The 22682-nt window shown below is 45.1% G+C and overlaps 1 protein-coding gene and 1 long non-coding RNA gene across 5 annotated transcripts; both read left to right on the forward strand.

Annotated features, from left to right (window-relative positions):
* The first annotated feature begins 622 nt into the window (after positions 1-622).
* On the forward strand, positions 623-10741 carry LOC142467252 (uncharacterized). 2 transcript variants are annotated; one of them, XR_012788315.1, is made up of 6 exons: positions 623-701; positions 4223-4421; positions 5769-5872; positions 6400-7369; positions 8327-8517; positions 10412-10741. It is a non-coding gene; the product is annotated as an uncharacterized LOC142467252 (long non-coding RNA). The 2 variants fall into 2 exon arrangements; XR_012788314.1 differs by having other exon boundaries at positions 6400-8517.
* A 2-nt stretch (positions 10742-10743) lies between these two features.
* On the forward strand, positions 10744-20168 carry LOC142467246 (uncharacterized). 3 transcript variants are annotated; one of them, XR_012788313.1, is made up of 4 exons: positions 10744-10992; positions 11293-11481; positions 11776-11984; positions 19756-20168. XR_012788313.1 is itself a non-coding variant. In XM_075572686.1 (4 exons), exons 2-4 carry the CDS (start codon positions 11335-11337, stop codon positions 20129-20131), a joined length of 645 nt encoding a protein of 214 aa, XP_075428801.1. In that variant the 5' UTR covers positions 10756-10992; positions 11293-11334; the 3' UTR covers positions 20132-20168. The 3 variants fall into 3 exon arrangements, 2 of the variants coding, with proteins under 2 accessions (XP_075428801.1, XP_075428812.1); XM_075572686.1 differs by having other exon boundaries at positions 10756-10992; positions 11863-11984; XM_075572697.1 differs by lacking the exon at positions 10744-10992 and having other exon boundaries at positions 11061-11481; positions 11863-11984.
* The last annotated feature ends 2514 nt before the right edge of the window (positions 20169-22682 follow it).

Consider the following 22682-nt stretch of genomic DNA (forward strand, 5'->3'; position numbering starts at 1 on the left):
GCGTGCTCTGGGGGGGGGGGGGAAGCGGTCTGTGGGTGGGAGCACCGGGGGAGAGGGAGCACCGGGGGAGAGGGTGAGCACCGGGAGAGAGGGTGATGTTTGTCAGGTCCCGCGGAGTGGTGATAGGGGGGGTTCCGTTGTTGCGGGCCAGCCGCCGGGAAGGGCGGGGGGGGTCAAGGCCGGGCAGCCGTAGAGGAGGGCGGGGGGGTGAGAGGGTGGATGGGCGAGGGGGGGGGGGTGGTGTGTGTGTGTGTGTGTGTGTGTGTCCTTCACTCCACCTCATGTGCGAGGGCGGGCGGGCCAAGGGAGCAATGTCATTGGCCTGGCTCAAGGTCAATTGCCGCTAGGGACACGGGGAGGGACACAGGGAGACACATACAGACATAGAAACATAAGACGCTTTCACAAATATATAGTAAAAAGATAGGCCTGTAACAGGGTGCCAGGAAAATCTGTGTAGAGAGCTGCAGCCCAGCACTCAGCAGGTTAATGCAGAGCAGACTGTGTTAATTAACCTGCTCAGCTGGCTGCTCCTCTAGAAACCCTGCACTGTAGTGCAGGGAAACGCCCTGTCCTGGCTGGGAGATTGCAGTGGGGTTGTGACCAGACACACCAGACACACCAGACACACCAGACACACCAGACACACCAGACACACCAGACACTTCTCTCAAGGATTTCCAGATCCCAGACAGCCAAAGGTAACTATGTTCCAGTGTGTGTGTTTTAAGGTGCTCTGCCCCCAACCTGTACACGGGGACTATGCTGTTTAGTCTGCGCTCCCTATAGGAGCCAGGTTGTTTGTTTCCTTGTAACCTTGTTTTTTGCTGGTAAAAGCTATTTAATGTTCTGAAAGTTGTGGCGACTATAACCCTGTTTTTATGTTCTTTCCTACACACTCCTACACACTCCTACACACTCCTACACACTCCTATACACTGATGCCTGCTGTATTACTCAGCTTTTTCAGCACAGCCTGGGTTAAAGAACCTTTTGGGTCTCATCAGTGTGAGGATGGTATTGGTTACTGACCTTGCATTGTGAATCCGGTAGTGGCCAGACAGCAAGTACATCAACTATACAACGCCTCAAAGTGGCAAAAGGAGCTAAAGTAGTCAATCTGCTGACGGACTCTCAATATGGAGGCACGTCTGTCTTGCCACTTTGATGAATTATGTTCCAGTTAAAGCACACACACACTCACTGTTTTATGATGGTGCACATAATACAGGTCCACTTTCTACCTAAATTGGCCCATTTGTTCAGCATCTCAAAGTGATCCCTTTTCAAGATGCCATGACCCTGTCTCCCCCTTGGCACTTTGCCCTGTGTGCATCGGTTTGCCAATAGGAGGACTTTAAAGGAGTTAGGAACGAGCTACAGGACGCACATAAAATAATGGTGTGGAACAAATTCTGCATCACCGTGCACTTTTTTTTTTTTATCAACATTTATTATGCTTAATGTATAGGACATGTTCTTACATTTTGATGCAAACACAAGTAATGGCGCAGTGCATCAAAATAAATGTTCCTTTGCGCTGTCTTTACATTGTTATATTGTTCCCACGTGCTCCGCTGTATTTAAAATCTACCGATACATACAGTACAAAGGGAGCTGGGTATTGACGACTTGTCAACTCCAAGCTGCAAAATTGCAAGAATAGTTTTACAGCCGGAAGACACATCCTGCAATGTGGGAGCCTATGTATCGCGGTACAAATGGGCATTTCTGGGGCAAATAAAATCTGCACTGTGTTCCAAAGCAACAAGTCCAATTGAAAACGATAGATCTGGAATAATTATTTTGACCCAGAATTGCACCACTTTGGCCTAGATACACTGCCTCCATGTTCTGCACAGTTACAGGCATACCCCGCTTTAAGGACACTCACTTTAAGTACACTCGCGAGTAAGTACATTTCGCTCAATAGGCAAACAGCAGCTCACGCATGCGCCTGTCAGCACGTCCTGAACAGCAATACCGGCTCCCTACCTGTACCGAAGCTGTGCACAAGCAGGGAGACTATAGAGCCTGTTACAAATGCGTTATTTACATCAGTTATGCACGTATATGACGATTGCAGTACAGTACGTGCATCAAAAGTGGGGAAAAAGGTAGTGCTTCACTTTAAGTACATTTTCACTTTACATACATGCTCCGGTCCCATTGCGTACGTTAATGCGGGGTATGCCTGTATGTAGTCAGAAGACTTGCAGTAAAGGCCTTTTCTAGTAGCTGTGGGAAATGCATGATCCATGCAACATGATGCATTTTCGCTCAGATATGCAGGCCGTCATATTCTAAAAGCCTTCTAACATGTGCAAACCGTGCGAGAGGCACTTTCATCCCGGCTATGCAAATCCGATCGACAAGGCCAAAATGGCTCAAACAAGCACATTTTGCAAACTCGCTGCCAAACCAGACTGAGGCCGAGGTTATGGTGGCGGCTTCGCTACGTGTGCGCACGTCAGGCATAATTCAGCAATTGGCTATAGTAGTTGGCCAAGTGCCTGCCGGCGAAGAGGCGCGTTGACGCGGCAGCGTTTTGAGGGGGTGAAAGAGGGGGTGGGGGAGTGAGAGGGGGAGAGTGAGAGAGGGGGAGTGAGAGAGGGGGGGAGTGAGAGAGGGGGGGAGTGAGAGAGGGGGGGAGTGAGAGAGGGGGGGAGTGAGAGAGGGGGGGAGTGAGAGAGGGGGGGAGTGAGAGAGGGGGGGGAGTGAGAGAGGGGGGGTGAGTGAGAGAGGGGTGGGTGAGAGAGGGGGTGAGGGGTGGGTGAGAGAGGGAAGGGGTGAGTGAGGGAGGGGTGGGTGAGAGAGGGGGTGGGTAGGGGTGAGAGAGGGGGTGGGTAGGGGTGAGGGAGGGGGTGGGTGAGGGAGGGGGTGGGTGAGAGAGAGTCTCCGTGAGAGACATACCAACTGCGCACTGCAACTGTTAGGTATGTATATACAACTTTGTTTTCACTTTGGGCGCCGCGGAAAAATCCTGATCACCTTAGGGAGCCTTGAACCGAAAAAGTTTGGGAACCACTGTGCTAAGGCATTATTTGTGCATCTCGTGGGTTATAACTTGGGTTTATCCGAGGGTTTCTTGGTTTATGCGGGTATTCCTGTGGTTATCCGTGTTCCCCGGGGGTATACGTGGGAGATCCCATCGGAGGAGTTAACCCCTTTGCTACCATAGCAGTGGTAATCGCTATGGTAATGAAGGGGTTAAACCCTCTCTCCACCTGGGAGGCCTAACCACCCACCCTGGGCCAAGTACAACCCAACCCTTCTACCCATTGATTGTCACAGTGGTAAACGATGCCCCTCATATATGCATGGATTTCCACTATGGCAATGAATGGGCAACCAAAAAAAAAGCCACCAAATAAAACGCATTACATTTTAAATAAAACGAGTACTTCACAATAAAGCCATTAATTGTGACTGTGGTAAACCATGGCCACGATATGGGTATGGATTGCCACAATGACAATTTAATGGGCAACCTTAAAATAAATAAACATAACATAAAAAATACAATACATTACAAAGACATTAAAAAAAATTGCACAAAAATGTGAAGTTTAGTGAATAAGCCCCTCTCGCAAGACTTCTCATTCTACCCCTACATAAAGCGGCCATTTGCTTCAGCAGGTGTCGGTGCTGCTGTGAGTGAGGGTGAGACAGACTGTGCTAGGTGGTTGGAGGTATTTGGTGATTTGCGAGCAAGTTTTATTATTTTCTTGTCTTGTCAGTGTGACCGTTGTTTGTTGGTGTCTGATGCCTTAGCACTCGATGCTGAAACGTTTCCTGCATGCAAGCGTCGTGGGGAAGGCTTGCGCAACAGGCGCTTCTTGCCATTGGAAAATGAAGTCTTGGTTGATGGTGTGGTGGTTTGCTATAACCAACTGTTTGGTAACTGAGCAGGTATGAACAGAAATAACATAAGCACGGTGTCCTAATGATGAATGGAATGGATGTTAGAAGTAAATGTCACAAATAACCATCAACTTTTTTCACTGTAACATTCTGATGTCAAACACATCAGCGATGTGCAAAAGTTGGGGGCGGGGGCGCCCCCTAGGGGGAGCGCAAGATTTTCTGGGAGGGGCGCAGTTGTTACAGAGGCCCCGAGGAGACATAGGGCTCATGTTGTTAAGTTTGCGCACCCCTGAAATACATGCTATATTTCAGGGGTGCTGACAAAATGTTGATGTATCTACAAATGTTCTTTTAGAAAACTACACACCCGAAATCATATAATGGGGGGGCTGTAACTACATGCAAAGTCTTGTTGTGACACAAAACCGAGGAGGTCCTCCTGCTTCTCTACATCTCAGAGCCACGGAGGAGACGGTGAGCACGATTATGATGCCTGATGTGTATGGATTGGAAAGGGACTGGGACATCGGGCCTAGTGAGTCGGTCTGAACCAGGTGAGTACTATTACATGAATGAAGGTAGTCACTCGTAAGGGGGCAATATTGTGATTTTAAGTCCACGATTAATACGTTGTTGAATGATTCACAGTAGTGTGACATCAGGTAGAAACTCATAACCAAATTTAACATTTCTCGGTTAACAATTTTAAAATCCTGCTTGTAATTTCAATTATAAACATATACAATTACAGCAACATTCACACATATCTGCTAGTACACTGGATGTAGTATTGTAGATATATATGGCGGTACATGAACACTTTGAAATGTGCAATACAGTTATGTTTGGCATGGTTCATGTCTAAATACAAACATCGGGGCCTATTCTAGTAGATTTTGATCACTTTGCTGCCATCTCGAACGATGTGGCATGACCCCATCAAACGTTTTGTCATCTCTGTTATCACGGTATTCAGAATCTGAAACCATTTCCGCAAGTCTGAAACCGCGCTGTAGGAAATGGCTCAGATAGTTCGATGTGTTTTTTTTTTTTTTTTATTGTGATAACGTTTATTAAATGAGATGAGACACGGTGAGATAAACACTTGTCTAATAAACATTCTCAGGGAGAAGCAGGAATATGTTATTCTTCATAATACAATTTTTATATTATAAAGCATTTCCATTTACTGACACAGCACAAAACATATATATGTAATTGGTATACGCTTCTATATTACTTCTATACGCTCGCTCCCAGAACAGGAACTAAACAAAGATTAAACCAATCAGATATCCCCAGGACAGATACGTGAGAGAATATATATACAATATACATATTATATCAAGTGCGCCGAAACTATAGGGTCAATTAGTAAATCTCGATGCAGCCCCATCTACAGGAAATAATGCATTCGGCGAACAAGATAACTACTATACACGAGGTACAATTACCAATGAGAAAGGGCTGATATCTTGTAGATCTTAGATCAAATAAAGTCCAGAACTGGCTGTATAACAATTAGAAATATCACTATCAAACGGGAGAATATATGAATGATATATGAATTAAATTGTCAGTGGTGTTTTACAATACTGAGAGTCAAAGTAATACATCAGCGTGTGGTGTCTCAGTTTTCATCTCCCTAACTCAATCGTGATGACATACACACATACACACATACACACATACAGTGCTTAAGAGGCCCATCTGGGGTAACTGATTAATATATGAGAGGTGTAAAAACTGGCTTTATTCCCCTTTTCTCTCCCTCACTGAATCCTTCCCAGTATATTCTTCTATGTACTGTATTATATATACTATTTCTATGGGTTCCCCTGCTGGGCAGGGATCAGTGTTCCTAGCTCCTGATTCTGACCCAGCCATTACCTCATACACAGAATGCAGCATGAAGAGGCTCAGTGAAGGTGGCAGTGACGGTGTGTAAGTGTCTGATCGGGTCACACAGCTGATAAAAGGACAGCCAGCCAACATCATAGTCCAGGTAAATTATTAATCTCTGGGACGAAGACTCGGGATATATCCGTGTTTGTATTGAGTCATGCATCACTGAATAAGCATTATCACACATGTACAAACACCAGGACTTCTTATTATCTCCTATGAGGGAATCATTTCCTTCCCTTTCTATACTGGGATAGGAAATCCCTACCCCCCTGATCCCTGATTCACTGATCTCCACTTCCCAGTAATGTTGTCTCAAGGAAAAACTCCTGGTGCTTAAAACCTGATTACACACATATCTCTCTGGTGTATTTGGGCGTAACTGGTCTCTTTCTGAGCAGGATGCAGTTTTCAGGTCACCTGATACAGATACATCATTAGCAGCTGTATTTAAAAACAGTAATATGCCTGAAGCCTCCTGCACACAGAACCCGCTCTTTGCTTTTAGATCAGTCACAATATCAGATAATCTCTGTAAGGTCAGTGGGATCAGAACCTCATACAAATCCCCTACAGCAGGGACCTTATTATCCTCTCTCTCTCTGTCCTCATTATCTCCCTCCTCAGCATCACAGAAGTCAGCAGTGTCTGATTCCTCTCCTTGTAAGACAGTTAATGGAACAGTGATGTTGCACAGCAGCTCCTCAATGTGACGCATCTTCCTGGACAGCTCATCCTTTATTTCCAGCTACTGGATTGGATCAGAGACTCTGAGAGAAACCTGCTCTTCCCACCTGGTGATCTCACTCAGGACTCGCTTCTCTAGGACTTCTAGCTATTCCCTGATGTCCCTAATCAGAGCAGTGACTCGGTTCATTACCCCGGCTGCTTTTTCTTGCACTTCTCTCCTGTGTTCCTGCAGACTCTGGGCTCTTTTCTCAGTCTCCTCTCTCATTGAGGTTAGTTTCTCCAGAACATTTCTCAGTTTCACCTTCTACTTCTCAGAGGCCTCATTCAGCGGCTCCACCTGGTGTCCCCTGTGCTCTCCAAACACGCAGCAGGATGTGTTTTTTAAAAAATGTATTTTTTTTCCCCCTGTTAGGAGAAAATTTCTCATGACCGCTCATTAGATAGCCATTTTAAAGGGACCACTTTCTTCAGTCTGTCTCAGTGCTGTAGGGAGTGAGTTAGACAGACTGAACTAGGTGGTTGGAGGTTTTGTGATGGCGAGTTATTGGTGATTTTTGATTGGATTGTCTTCTGTTTTTGGCAGTTTTTCTTCTGATTTTCTTGTCTTGCGAGTGTGAAAGTATCTTTTGTTAGTGTGTCATTTATTTTCTTTATCTGTTATTTGTGAGTGTGCGAGTGATTGGTATGGTGGGGAGTAGTGGAAGCGCGAGTGGTGTGGGGAGGACCGTTGGATTAGAAGTAGGGACTCGAGAGATCAGGGCCAGGAAGAGGCAGAAACTGAGCAGCAGACCTCCGAGTCCTCAGCCTGAGCCTGTTCAACCCGTCTGCTAAACACAATGAGCTGGAGAATGAAGACTTCATGGATGGGTTCTCTACTCCTATGAGCGGCTGTTTGGGACCTTAGCCGGTAAGATCAATAGCAAGTACAGTGTCCCAATGATTAATGCCATGTATTGGCGAACTTTTCCACATTGACATTGAACTCCCATTTCGATATGCATGTAATTGTTTATATATACACACGCTATAACTGAGTGTTGGCAACCATGTAACAATTATACGAACTGTACAATTGTATGGAAACATTAGAGATATAGATGGATATCTATGCCTCTAATTTAGTGGGAACTCATATACAGATACTTACTCTATCAAACAGCATCACACATGTTACAATATTTCTCTAAGGCCGCGCTTATAGTGACAGCGATGCAATGTCACGTCAAAACAAATGCATTGATGCTGTTGCGTGCGCTTATAGTAAGCACAACGGCACTACGGCTTCGATCGCTGGAAGATTTCAATTTGATTTTTCCAACAACCGCAGCGTGACGTTGGGTCGCCGGCACTATAAGCGTGGCCTAATGCTGACTGCGATGTAGGAGCAGGTCAGCCAAATACTGAGTCCTGTAATGGTTTTCGGCTTGCCTGGGGATAGGGACATCAGTCTCCCTGACTCAGACTTTGAGCCAGGGCAGTACTTTTACATGAATAAACGTGATCACTTTTCATGTGGCAAGATCATAATGAATAGTACACTATTGTTACTGGTCAATTTTGATTAGTGTCACATCAGCTATGACGTCATGACATATTAAGTGTATGTAAACATTTCGCATACATAAACACTGTTGGATATCTATCTTTACATAGTACAGTATGTAGTAGAGTATTTCAAAGTTGGTCATGACACAGTTTGAAAAGAAAAATGTTACATTGCAGACAAAGCTGCCGCTGATGGGATAAGTCCAAGATATGGAATTTCTCCTTGCTGAACTGTGTAGCCTTATTTAGTCACATTACAGGTAATGTTATGTTAACATACTTGCACCTAATTCACCACATTCTTCTCTTGACTACATAGGGGCACCTGCATCACCGGTGGCATCCTGTGTTGTGGAGGTGTTAAATCAACATGATTACTTGTGAGATCACCACAATAGTCTGGCATGCAGCAGACCTCGAATGAATGTGTCCTGCCTTCAGGCCATAAAACTTGTAATGCCCAATTGCCCAGGCCCCATTGGATCACTGGGGAGTCTGTCAGCGTTGAAGGTGTTGCAAATACTTTACCTATTAGTTATGCACATTTGTACTTTGACCTATATTGACAAATGTTCTTATTTTTTTAATTTTATTTTTTTAAAGGCACATATGAAGATTTTGCCTTTTTTAATTCCCATGTTCAATGTAATTAACATAATCTTCATAAATTCCCATCACACATTGTAGCTTGTTGTACTCTATATCATGACAAATGCTTCAGATCATGATAGGGCACAACAATCTGGGAAAAACCCACTTGACCCACCCTTTCACGACACTTACCTGCGGTGAGGTCCGACGGCGTGGTGTGGCCTGTCTTCTCCCCTGCAAATTGATCTTTTTTCCCCTGCAGCACCAGTTAAAATGGCCGCGCGGTGTCAAATGACGACGTGTTGCCATGGCAACTGGACGTGGTCACGTAAAGTAATTTGACGCCACGTCGCCATTTTAACTGGAGCTGCAGGGGAAAAAGATCAATTTGAAGACTGAGAAGGCCGGGAGACGCCACCGCAGGTAAGCACTCACAGCGCCAAACTGCAGTCGCCCATGGCGATCGGGCAAGTGCATTTGTCGAGCCCTGGTCAAAATGATACATTTCAAACATACATCCTCCGTGTCACATAACCGGAGTATTTTAACATTGCGGGCATACCGACACCCAATACCGGGGGCCTGTATCTCTGGAAGCAGGGGGTCCCGAGGCTGAAATCAACTTTGTTCTGCTCAGAAGACCCCCTGCTCCAACACACTAGTATCAAACACCCCCTCCCCCACCCAAACAAAAGAAAACATGATTACCTTAGTGGATAGCTGCTTACATTTTATTTGTATTCATAGTTTGCATGAGCAGGGGGTCTCCTGAGCTGAACAAAGTTGATTTCAGCTCTGGAGACCCCCTGCTCACGCACACTATTAATACAATTTAAGCAGCTTCATTACCATAGTGGCTAACCGCTGTACGGTAATGATTTTTTTTACTTTGAGGGGGTGGGGGGGTGGGTGTTGATACTGGTATGTGGGAGCAGAGGGGTCTTCTGAGCTGAACAAAGTTGATTTCAGCCTCTGGGACCCCCTACTTCCTTAGATTACAGGCCCCGTTATGGGGTGCCGATGTCTCCTGCAATGTTAAAATCCTGTGGGTCATGTGGGATTTTAACATGACGGGGATACCGGAACCCCATAATGGGGCCTGTAACACGGGAAGTAGGGGCTTGTAACTTGGGTCCCAAGACCTGAAATCAATGCGGTGCAGCTCCAGAGACACTCTGCAACAGATGGCTTTTGGTTCAGTACATGTTATACAAACTGCACAGACAGAAATTGTAGCTTTAGAGGTGAATGTATAATTAGTTATGGCTCAAATATGTTCTAGAATTAAGGTATACTCGTCATTTAAGCATTTTAAGTTACAGACAACATATATTAGCCATATGAAGCAGCTTAGTTTTCATAAAGTAGCTTTAGAGGTGAATGTATAATTAGTTATGGCTCAAATATGTTCTAGAATTAAGGTATACTCGTCATTTAAGCATTTTAAGTTACAGACAACATATATTAGCCATATGAAGCAGCTTAGTTTTCATAAAGTACTCGTCTCCCAAGAACAGGGAATAAGTGGCCAATACACACACTCCTTGCTTCAACTTTGCCTCCTTAATGCTATAAGCATCAGAGGTCACATTTAATGTTTATAATCTTAAACAGCTGTAATGATTACAGTATTTCAAAGAGAATGATTGCTGAACCTTGGATTCAACTGGCATATACGACACAGGAGATGTCGGATATCCGTGGTACATTCTCTACTTCATTGTGTTTCATGTACTAGGACATGGCAATAAACTGTTTGCTATACAAGTACATTCTTATAGTAACATTAATCTCTGTTCTCGCTGTTTTTCAGGTTACTCAGGATATGGAAGCCGTCGGTGGCCCCTTACCCCACTTGGTAAAACTCAAACCCCTGCAGAGGAATGTTATAATGTGGCACACACATCCACCCGCTCGGTTATTGAGGACGTTTGGACTGTTGAAAAGTCGATTCAGATGTCTTGATCTGGTGGTGCCCTACAGTACTCGCCTCAGAAGGTTGCTGACATAGTGATTAGTTGTTGCATTCTACACATTACACTACGTCACAATCTTCAAGGCAACATACGGGAGGATCTAGAGGCGGATCCTCCTGTGCCTGCTGCAGGGGTTAAGAAGCAACACCCAGTGGGGAGGAGATGAATAGCCGCCATTTTTTTAAACTTTTTTTTTATTATTATTATTATTTATTTAATTAACTGGCGCCCGGCCGGAGTCATCGCGGGCCGCACTGAGAGGCCAGGCGGGCCGTATGTTATGCAGGCCTGATCTATAGTCACCTCATGATGTGTGTAAAATATAATCGTTTTTTTTTCTTCTAATCATAGGATACTGCTTTGTACATTTGTTTTGGTACTACATATTTGTGGATAAGAACAAGCTAATCTGCCAATGGTACGTGAGGAATTAACCCTTTCATCCTTCCATATAGCATGCTACCCCACCCACCCCCCACCACTCTAGAATGTGTGCATCAGAGTGCAGAATGTTCTGCATGGAGTTAAACGATATTGCTGTGTTTCTGGTAAATATGCAGCTAAGATATGTTATATTTGTAGTTTTGGACTATTATTCTGTCGTCCTCCTGGCAGTAAAGCCTAGTAAGGGTAGGTTTGCCAGGAGTAATTATGGGTTTTCCCCACTTCGTGCAGTGAGTCAGTGACGGTAATGTCATCAGGCCTTGTGTCCAATTAGATATAAAACTTCGACTAAAGAAGATGACAAAGGCCGGGCACCATGCATGTGGGACAAGAGGCGGCCCTCCAGCATCTTTTAAATTTATGTTCCTACGAGGAGAGAATGTATACCATAATGAACCAAGACGTATTTTTGGTATTGGAGGAAACAGGGATATCGGGCCATCTACCTCACTGTCGACACCAGGTGAGTAGTATGCTATTAAATCAATCTTTAATACAGAAATAGTGAGAGAAATGCAACATTTACTGTATACATACAGTAAAAAAAGAACTTTAGTTTATATGATGTGATCAAGGAATGGCTAAATTACACAAGTCACTTTGTCAAAAGCATGTTTGTTATTTAACTGATACAAGTTGTAAATTTATAGCATCAAAATATGTGCATTAACAATGGATGTACAGCCAAATTAAGAACAGGAGCACATAATTACTTTGTCATTATGTTGATAGTAATTTGTTTTTGTTTATGATATAGTTATTGCTGAAGACACGGAGTCTGTCTCCGCAACCCCAAATCTTGAAGATGTCATAAGTGAGGAGGAAATGTTTGTGGATCCACCAGATTGATATCCCAGACCTTGATGTCTCTGATGCAGAAGATTCGGCACCAGATTTAATGGTACTCCAGGATCCCGAACAAACGAAGACGACAATGAGCCTATCCAAGCAGGCCAAGGGGACAAGGTATGTGCAGAAGCATTGGCCAATCTAAGTATCTTAGAGGGCATGTTTTTCCAAAATCAAAAGGCTGCTGCAGACAGGCAAAAACAAATGAACATATATATCAGGAAATTAATACCATGAGAGTCCTTATGACGCAACAAGAGACTCTCCAAAACATGTCAAATAGCCTAAGTATTATTGCCAAATGTATGTCACAGGTAGTGGCACAGGCACAGCCAGAGCCACAACCACAGCCAGAATCAGAGCCAATGGCAGAGCAGGATCCAGAGCCAAAGGCACAGGCACATCAACTGGCACTGGCATTGGCCCAGCCCCAGACACTGGTCCAGCCACAGGCACTGGTCCAGGCCCAGGCCCATCAATGAGCACAAACATTGGACAGGCACAAAGTGTTGTTGAACCAGCACAATATCTAACCCAACCAAGTGGAACACCTAGCAGTGCAAGGCTACGTTCTACACATAACAGTGCACCCGAGACCACATCAAGGCCTAACACACGATCAACATTCAAAAGGTATTCCCAAAAAAATAGGCCATTTAATTTTTTCTAATTCTTCAATTACTTCAGTTCAGTAATCAAGTGTGTATGAGAACATATTTCATGTGCATACATGTGAACTAAACAGCATTGCATTTCTCATGTGTGAAGGATCTATCTGATGCTAACATTACAAATATCTACTTATTTCGTATTCACAGAGAAAAATAGTACTATTATTGCTTTCAATTTTCACATGTTCTTTCCAAACAATATTCTTTCCAATTAATTTTTGTTTCGTAGTTTGCCTACTGAATTATGTTGCATACGCAAGCACAAATGATCAAATACACTGACCACCTGTATGTGGGAGAAGAATACATGTACACTTCTTCCTTTTGTATAATGACCTTGTACAGTGTTGTGCATGTAATGAAACTTTGGATACTTTGTAAGAAGCTGATTTTAAGGAATCTTTTGGTTTACTAGATTCCATTCCCTGAAAAAACATGCCGTTCGAGATGTCTTCAATAGAAAAACATCAGTTCTCTTATGCCAATCCAATATATACCGCTATTCAAAACCGAATACAGAAAAAAAGCTACGGTCTCACAGATATATGAATATTTTACGGAGAACTACCCTTATCAAAATCATCCAAAACCCTCGGACACGACTTGCGGACCACTACGACTCGGATCTCTCCTGCCCTCGGCTTCGGACATCTCTATGCCTGGATCTTGCAAGTACTATGACTAAACCCTCGGCCTTGGCCACTCTACCAATCCACAATCCGGGCACGCCCTCACAAATTCACACAGCCATCTGTCCAGAATGACTCTCCCCTCGCGTCAGAGCGTGAGCAAATGGGCGCGGCAGATGCAGACGCCCGCCGCGTGGTGGCCGTGAGTCAAGTTCCTATGACCTTGCCTTTAGAGACATTGCAAACAGCCCTAAGGCAACTACCAGGATTCTCCAAAGCCCGTCTGGTGGATGTCCTAATAGACAAAGACGCCAAGTGGAACGCCCTGCTAGTTGACTGTCGCAGAGACTTAGTTGGCCTGGAGCCCTCCGTTCCCCAGTATCTACAGCTCCCCAATTCCCCACCAGGCGGAAGTCCCTCCGTCTACCCATTAAGGGACATACCCACCGATGTGCTTGGCGAAGCTTGTCATACACCCGTATCTGCCAATTACCCGGAAAGTGACGCGGGTAGTTGTCGGTCAGAATTTAGTTGTCCGGGTTCCAGTGCGTCTCAAGAAGCTGGACTGTGTAGGGATATATTGCAAAAACTTAACGACCAGATAGGCCAGCTGGCCTCCCAACCCAGCTTACCACCCTTAGTAGAAGCACTAACCCTGGCTTTGCACTCTCAAAATTACAGGAAACTGAAAGCCTTCTCTGGGACCCTGCCCGTCCCGGTGGGGGAGGATGGGATAGAACCTTGGAAAGAACACACCAGGGGTGTAATGGAGGAATGGTCCTGTACCGATGCAATCAAGCGCCAACGCATCATGGAATGTTTGAGACCCCCAGCGTCCACTCTGTTCAGCATCCACCGGGAGCAACATCCTGCCTTAACCTCCCGGATGATCGTCGAATTTTTGACGGAGGCCTATGGCGTGGCAGAAGATGATGGGGCCCTGTGGGCCAAGTACTATGCCATCAACCAAAAGGAAGGGGAGGACTTGTCAGCCTTTATCCATCGGGTGCAGATAGCGTTGGGACCTCTGCTTCAATGGCTTTGCAGATGGATGAGTACCTCCGTAAACAATACCTGCGGGGGTCCAGCCCCAGCCACCCCATTGCCAACATGATTCGTGATAACCTCACACGAGGAAGCCCTCCAACGTTCACGGGGTTGTTACAGCAAGTTAAGGAGCATGAGACTCATCTATTACTTCATTCTCCTCAGAAAGCAAAAGGGGCCTCCGCCCCCAAGAATAAAGGAACTGGTGAGAAGAAAGAGGATCCCCCGGGCAAAACCGTGGTGGAGCGGCCGAAATACTCGGGGAGGACTTCTCCCCCCTACAACCGTCGTACGCTGCCCCGTGATCTGTCGTGCTACAAGTGTGAGGGAAAAAGGGACACCTGTCTTATGACTGCTGTATGGGGGAACACCGTGACTGGAGCCCCTCCCACAAGTAGTTCACGCCTAGTGCTATGGTCTGTGGAGTATACACCGTCGACGGGGAGGTCTTGGAGGCTCCGGCACCACCAGAGCTTCAAGCCACCAATGACATAGTTCCAACCAATACCGGTGATGACGACTCTCCCTTCAACTGGAACAATCGAGTGGGACCAGTAGCCCTCATACTTGTGTTGGTGGATGGCATCTATTCCTCGGCCTTGCTTGACACGGGATCTCAAGTGACCATCATATATCGAGGGTTCTATGACCAGCATCTTCAGAAAAGGCCTCTGAAGTCGGCCGAACATATAAAAGTGAGGAGCCTGAGCAATGAAGACTATCCTATCGACAACATCGTGACGGTGTCTTTGGAGATTCAACAGCTCAACACTGGGAAATCCCATCCCATGAAAGTGGATGCCCTAGTGTGTCCAAAACCCAAGGACCTACCCAAATACCCGATCATCCTGGGGACCAATGCCGACATTGGCCATTATCTGGGCCTACCTGAAAGAGACCAATGAATTGCCTATGTCCAGTCTTCAACTACAACTTATTCAGGTGGGCAAGGAACCCACGGCCTCTGTCCCGGAGAACTATGGACTGTTATTCTGCGGTCGAGCCGGCCTAACGGAAATTCCACCTGGAGCAGTGCAGAGGGTGCCAGCCTGGTGTTCATATGCCGAGCGTGAAGACACAGAGCATCTCTTCTCGTTGGAGAGCACTCCGGAAGAAGACACCCGAAGAGGATACCGACTAATACCTGAGTTTCGGGATTGGATCGCCGCCATTCCTCGTCGAATTTATGTGTCTGTGCAGAATCTGTCTGCCCTTCTATGGGTATAGATGCAGGACAAAAATTGGGACGAATCTACCCGGTCAGCTTAGTTGAAAAACCTTTCCAGTTCAACGCCGCTCGAGCCGGGTGCTCCCCAGATGGGCTAGATTTCAACTTCGGGTCGTCCGGGCTGCCCGATGAGTGGAAAGAGGCTAAGGGGCCAATTGGAGGACCGACGTGAAGTTTTCTCTACTGGCGAGATGGATGTGGGGTGCAGTTGCAGTGCCCAGCACACTATTCACATGAATGACACGACCCCCTTTCATGAGCGCTCTCGGCATATCGCTCCAAGGGACGTTGATGATGTATGGGCTGTGATTCACGAGATGGAGGAGGCCAGGATTGTTACGGAGGCAAGGAGCCACTAGGCGTCCCCTATTGTGGTGGTGAGGAAGAAGAATGGGACTGTGAGACTGTGTGTGGATTTTAGGACCTTGAATAATCACACGATTCCCGATCAGTATAACCTTCCTCGCATAGAAGAGATCCTGAATGCCCTCGATGGGAGCCGATGGTTCAGTGTGTTGGATCTAAGATCTGGATACTACCAAGTGCCCATGAGCTCTGAAGACCAAGAGAAGACTGCCTTCATCTGTCCATTGGGGTTCTATCAATTCACCCGCATGCCACAGGGCATTTGTGGGGCACCTGCCACCTTCCAAAGACTAATGGAGAAAACCTTGGGAGATCTGAATCCCAGAGAATGTTTGGTGTATCTGGACGACATCATCGTTTTCGGCAAAACTTTGGAGGAACATGAGACCAGACTCCTGAAGGTACTCAATCGCCTTGCTCAGGAGGGACTCAAGTTGTCCTTGGACAAATGCCGATTCTGTAGGACCCCAGTAACCTATGTGGGTCATAACGTGTTCACCAAGGGAATAGCCACTGACCCCGCCAAAATAGCCGTAGTAAGCTGGCCGCGGCCTGATAATGTGGTAGAACTGCGCTCTTTCTTGGGGTTCTGCGGGTATTATCGTAGATTCGTGGAGGGATATTCCCGTCGGGCCAAACCACTCAACAGTCTCCTCAAAATATACCCGGAGGACACTGGACGAAAGGCGACCTCAGCCCGGCAATCATTCAGGACAAGTGGACTCTTGAGTGTGAGCAGGCCTTCCTGGACCTGAAACAGAGTTTGACAGCTGCCCCGGTGTTGGCCTATGCTGACCCCGAGCAACCCTATATCCTACACGTGGACGCTAGTCTCAGCGGACTAGAGGCAGTGTTGCATCAGAAGCACCCAGAGGGGCTGCAGCCGGTAGCCTACATCAGTCGCAGTTTGACACCCAGTGAGCAAAACTATCCAGTGCATAAGTTGGAATTTCTCGGTTTAAAGTGGGCTATCGTGGACAAGCGTCACGACTATCTCTATGGAATTACATTCGAGGTGCGGACAGACAATCCCCTCACGTACATTATGACTTCAGCTAAACTGGACGCAGCTGGCCCTCGTTGATTGGCCGCGCTCTTCAATTACAATTTCACCTTGAAATACAAACCTGGCCCTCTGAATGTGGGGGCTGATGCTTTATCCAGAAGATCGGGGCTGGACGCCACTCCCACGACGACCAATGGGAAGAGATCCCTGGCCCCGGGATGCGTGCCATGTGGTGCACCACAGCCATCGTTAATGACCAACTAGCGTTCTCTGAATTAAGGGTGGTGGATTCTCTAGGGTGTGCCTCCAAAGCCATCCCGGCTGCGTACTCTGACCCCAGCGGAATGCACATCACTCCTGACAAAATCATATCCTGGAAAGATTCACAGAAATCGTACCGACCTGCTAAAGCATGCCCCTGATGTGGGGGGTATGCTGATGAGAGAAGCCGATAAATTCGAGATACGGGACAATCTGCTATATAGAGTCGTGGATTATTATAATCATCCAAGTAGGCGACAGCTGGTCCTCCCTAAAATGCTACAACATTTGGTGCTAAGGTCATTACATGACGAGCATGGTCATCTCGGCATCGACAAAACCTTTGGACTCGTGAGAGAGATTCTTCTGGCCAAAAATGAGAGAGGCGGTGGAGCGTAATTGTCGACGGTGCAGCAGACTGACAATGATACAACCTCTGAAGATCCACAGGAGGGACTCTCTCAAAGGTGCCCTCAAACTCGACGAGCATCTCCCTGAGGAGCTATGGGTAAAGGGCTCGGTAAACAAACGCCTAATATCGTGGCTCCTGAGAATTCCATTTTGGACCCACAGAGTCCATGTTTTGTGCCCTCCAATGACCAGGGGGTCATAACCCCCACCAGGGAAGAGGCTGAGCCTCAGGACTATAACAGTCATTCTCCCGAGGGAGTGACCGAAGAACAGCTCCAACGGAGCCAGAGAGTTGGGCAGCCTCCAATGAGGATGACCTATGATCAGTTCGGGACACCCCATTGAGGCTCCGCAGTGGGCTCGCAATCGAGTAAAGTCGGTTATCGTTATGTTCAGTGAAATGTATAACCTTATATAGAGTGTGATATGTATTGTTGTACGTATTCATGCATTTTTTTATTATATAACCTGTGTGCAAGTTGTGGTTCTGGTATTCCAAGCGGGGTCGTTGGAGTCCACAGAGGGGAGGATGTAGCCAGGTCCCCCAGTTCACCCTTATCTCAACTCTGTTGGGAGAATAGGGAAGGTTGCAGTGTGTGCAGGGAGCGCACTGGAGGCTCCGCGGTGACCCGAGCCTATAGGGCGCCGTCATGTTGGTTATTCGCGCATTTGATGCGAAGTTGATACAGGGACAGGCCCTAGTATAGGAACCTGCCCCTTAGAGTAAGCGAGAGGAGTGTTATACCCAGAGACTGTCGCGGCACCATAACAGAGGTTTGGGCTCAGACCTCTGCCAGCACAGCAGCAGCCGACAGGTTGGGATCGCCCTGGAAGTTATCCCTAGAGTGTCCTCATCGTCGGATCCTTTGTGATGTCCGTTTGCAGGTCCGAGCGCTGGACAGGTAACATCCACAAGTGCACCAACTATAAAACATAGTGGCTGCGCAGTCACACACACACATACCGCACTTTAGGGGTGGGATTGTGATGTGGGGAACTGGACACGGTGTGGGTACACGGTGAAGGGGTCGCGTCCTGCGAGACGCGTTAGTTATAGTGTCTCCCATACAGAGGGACACTCACTGTATGACATGCAAGGTTATGGTACCATTAGTAAAGTCACCGTTTCTTTTATATGCTGTGTGCGTAGTAGTACATTATTGTCCTGTGAGGAACCACTCCCGCTTTGCTGGGAGAGGTCACAGGTGGAGGCCCTGCACTTGGTAAGAGGTTATCTGTATTCATATGTGTTGCCCCAGGCACTCCGTGGCGGAGGCTTAGGCCCTGCGAGCCAACAGGTTAAACAGCATTAGTAGCGCACTGTATTCAGCAGGAAACAGGGCTACACTTACCAATAAATGTATAATTTTCCTAGATTTATGTATGTATTCTTAAATTGTTTCATTTTCAATACAATTCCACTTTTTTGATACAACTTGATGTTGTATTTCCTATTTTTTTTGAGTTCTAGGAAAACCTACCCTTTTTTCCCCCCTTGTATTAGTACTGGGAAGGCTCAGGGTCACTTCCTTTGTTCCCCTGCAGCTTTTTTATATACTTTATTTTCCATTTTCTCTTCACATCTGGCGTGCTGCCTATAACACCTTACTTAGTTTGACATTTGTGTTTCAGATGCAAAATTTAATTTTGATGCCAGGGTGGCCAAATAAAATGGGGATATTTATTGACAAAATGGTTGCCCTTCATGTACGATTTTCGAAGTTAATAGTGGATATTTTCTACATTTCAAGGTGTGAATGTTACTGTACTAATTGGAGAAATAGTGGTGTATTTATTACTAGCATTGTGAACATTTAGGAGTATTGTCAGTGCATCAAAATATTATTGGGTGCTAGTGTAAATGTTCATTCACTGCATTTTCTTCACATTCATTAGTTCATGTACATAGTGTAGTAACATTAGTGTCTTAGCCTTCACAGATTTATATCAGCGGGCACATGAACATGTATGCAGTGACTTCATACGTTTAAATCTTTCAATATCACATTGAATAATCAAGTGTCTCTGTACACACACAGTCCCAAAACATAATTGTGACATTTATATCATTTAATAATGTCAAGTGTCAGGATCATTTGCAATATCAACACTGCAGACCGCTACAAACGATGTATATGTTTACTACAGTATCTTAACAATATGTAAACTTGATTCGTGGAGGGGGGCTAGGAACACATTTTTTTTAGAAAAAATCTTGACTCTGAACCATATTTATTTATTTTTTTATTTTATTTTTTTTAATATACAGAAGCACACCCGCTCCCAGAGTCACAGCCACACCCACTTGCATTGAAAATGGTACCCGACACCTACCCCAGCCACTCAGGGAGAAGTACAAGGTTGCAAGTACTGGTATAGCCCAGAGATATGCCATGTACATCTTCAAACACAACGTCAGTTACGAGGTGTACTGCGGGTGGACCCACAACGTGAACTACGAAAGGAATCAGATAAAAAAGGCGCTGCCAGAAAATTTATGGAGAGCAATTGTGGAGGAAGTGCAGTGGTATTTCAAAATTACCGATCATTTAATGAGAACCGTGAAAGACTCAAATGGCATTTTGAGGCACACAAAGGCTCGTCCATGGAAGGACAGACTGGTGGGGATCGACTTCGCAGATTGATTGTTCGTCTGTTCAAAAGTGATCAAAAAATGTTTTTACACCCAAAAAATAAAAAAAAGTTAATTTTTTTTAAAAATTGTTTTATTGTCACTTTTTTATAAGAAAATAGTGTTTCAAAAACAGTCCATAATGGTTGGTTAAAGTCAGTCAGAATTAGAGGGGGTGGGGAGTTGATAAGCGGTTGCATTACCGTTGTCTTGTTAGTAAGACTTTGCGTGCAAAGCGGTTGGGGGGGGGAACTGCTACTGTCGAAGTGTGGGCAGGAGTTAGTAAACACAGTAAGGGATTAGGGAATTTTCATGAATGGCTCGGGGGGGTGTGTGGTGTCTCGTTCACATACACGCATGTGCATAAATGTGATGACATTCATACTATATGCGTTTCAACAAGGTTCCATGAGAAATACAGTATACTGTACGCATGCGCATTAAATTATAACAATACTGTACATATACAATACATATACTGTACTGTAGAAAAAATACATACTGTATAGAATAAAAGATTATAATTTTTTTATTTTTGGGTTTCTTAAACAGTACAGTATGTACTCTAAAAAAGGATTGAATATGAAACCCGCAGCATAGTGTTTAAGGTTTTCTATAAAGCTCACAGTTATTCTATCCTAATCAATAAAAATTGCACTGTCACTAAATTGTTGCCTCCAGTACTTGGATTTTTAAATCAGATTCATCAATGCGCAAGCAACATTTCAAAAACTATATTCTCCATCGAAATCCCTCCATTTGCCGTTCTCTGCTTGATGACAAAGTTTCTTTTCTGAGGAAAAATAAAATTACTGTATATTATGTTTCCGTTATTGCTGTTCTGTTCAAAGTTTATAACCATGTTTTAACTCCAAATTATTTTTTTTTAAATTTCAGTGTCTCAAAAACATACAGTAAGTACTGTATAACATTTCACATAATGGTTGGTTAAAATCAATCCGTCCCCTCAAGAAGGCCACAATTTTGTTGTGGGGGGGGGGGGGGGGTTATCTATTGTTCACATACACGCATATGCGTTTCAACAAGGTTCCAATGAGACATTCAGTACGCGCATGCGCCTAGCTGTCCAACAATTGTTCAGTATCTACTGTAGAAGCTGCTCAGCCAATCATATTGCTGGACTACATTTTCTAGAATTGTGAATAAAATAACAGAACTAAATAACCATAAGCAAAGCGATTGATTACAGGAGAACGGACCGATCTGCAGTAACTAATCGCTTGTCTGTCTGCATAATGTATTGATATTTAAAAAAAGAATAAAATACGGCAGCTTGAACTGCAAGTTTCTACCTTCATTATAGACTTTGCCAATCTGTTGGCACCGAGCCACTGCCAGTCCCATATTCTTGATTATAGACATAGTTGGCAGGTGACAGCAGGCCTGCTACACCTGTAGTTGACAGCTGATGAAGCTGGAAATCTTTTTGGTACATGCAAGCTTGCTGGTATTTGTACATGAAATCTTGCTGAGGCTGCAGGTATCCAGGCGGGGACAGATAGCAAGGGTTGATGGTCACCAGGTTGTCCCTGACGGTCGGACCGTTATTGTAAGCCAGTGCTGGCGCTGTTCCATTGCTGGCCTGGGGCTGGCGCTGTTCCATTGCTGGCCTGGGACTGACGAATCTTAGTTGGTTTTACCATGACCTTTCGCCTTTTGAAGTCTCCATGATCAAAGATACTGGAAAAATCTGGCGCTACACACCAATACCCTCCTCTAACTCCGTGTGCAGGAGCAATACGAGAAAAACACGGATCGATACATAACTTTTTACTTATTGCACGCTTCCACATACAAGCATCTGGTAAAAATTTGTAAAAGTCATCATTTGAGATAAAATATTGATAAATTTGACCAACTGTGGCCATCTTATCTGCTGCATTAATTGTTGACCATATTAAATAAGCGTACGTTATATTGGGCTTTTTGCACACGGACTGCGGTGTACTCATTGCAGGACAGGAGAAATCCAGTACAGTTATGTAAAAAAGACACTGTGCATTGAGTTTTTATTATGAAACGCCTAAATTGATACCGTATTGTAACTTCTTCAGTACCATGGTCAATTCACAACGGACCACTGTGGTTTTTTTTTTAAACACCTGCAAGTAGATACATTACTGTAGCACATTAGAATTCATTACAATTCATGAATATCTGCCACCTGGCGGATACGTGAAGAATTGCACCCAAATCTGAACCATTATAATTAAACAGATCAACTGCGGATCAGCCGCGGGTGCTGGGCGGCGTGAATGCTGGGATACCCAATTTAATGCGTGTGGAATTCAGAAGATGCAACCGCTATGCCCCCGAGAAGTTTTAAAATAAAGGCTGGCGCAGCAGTACTGTACAATAATTGACATTTTTTATAATGTATACTGTATGTCTCTCATACCACAAGTCCCTAACCAATGTAGCCAAGTATATAAATCATGTGTACAGTATGTGTCAAAAGTATGGAAGGGACGTTATATCTATAGCGCTCAACACTGAAATCACTATACTAAAAAATAATAATACTATTAAAAAAGAAATTTACA

Source organism: Ascaphus truei, chromosome 1 (genome assembly GCF_040206685.1).
Source record: "Ascaphus truei isolate aAscTru1 chromosome 1, aAscTru1.hap1, whole genome shotgun sequence".
Taxonomy (NCBI): Eukaryota; Metazoa; Chordata; class Amphibia; order Anura; family Ascaphidae; genus Ascaphus; species Ascaphus truei.

What these genes read in the sequence shown, in the direction of transcription:
- LOC142467246 (XM_075572686.1), top strand. Translation starts at nt 11,335, where the DNA reads ATGCATGTGGGACAAGAGGCGGCCCTCCAGCATCTTTTAAATTTATGT. An exon ending in TACCTCACTGTCGACACCAG is followed by an intron (nt 11,482 to 11,862) that starts GTGAGTAGTATG and finishes TGGATCCACCAG; the next exon opens with ATTGATATCCCAGACCTTGA. An exon ending in AAGCAGGCCAAGGGGACAAG is followed by an intron (nt 11,985 to 19,755) that starts GTATGTGCAGAA and finishes TTTAATATACAG; the next exon opens with AAGCACACCCGCTCCCAGAG.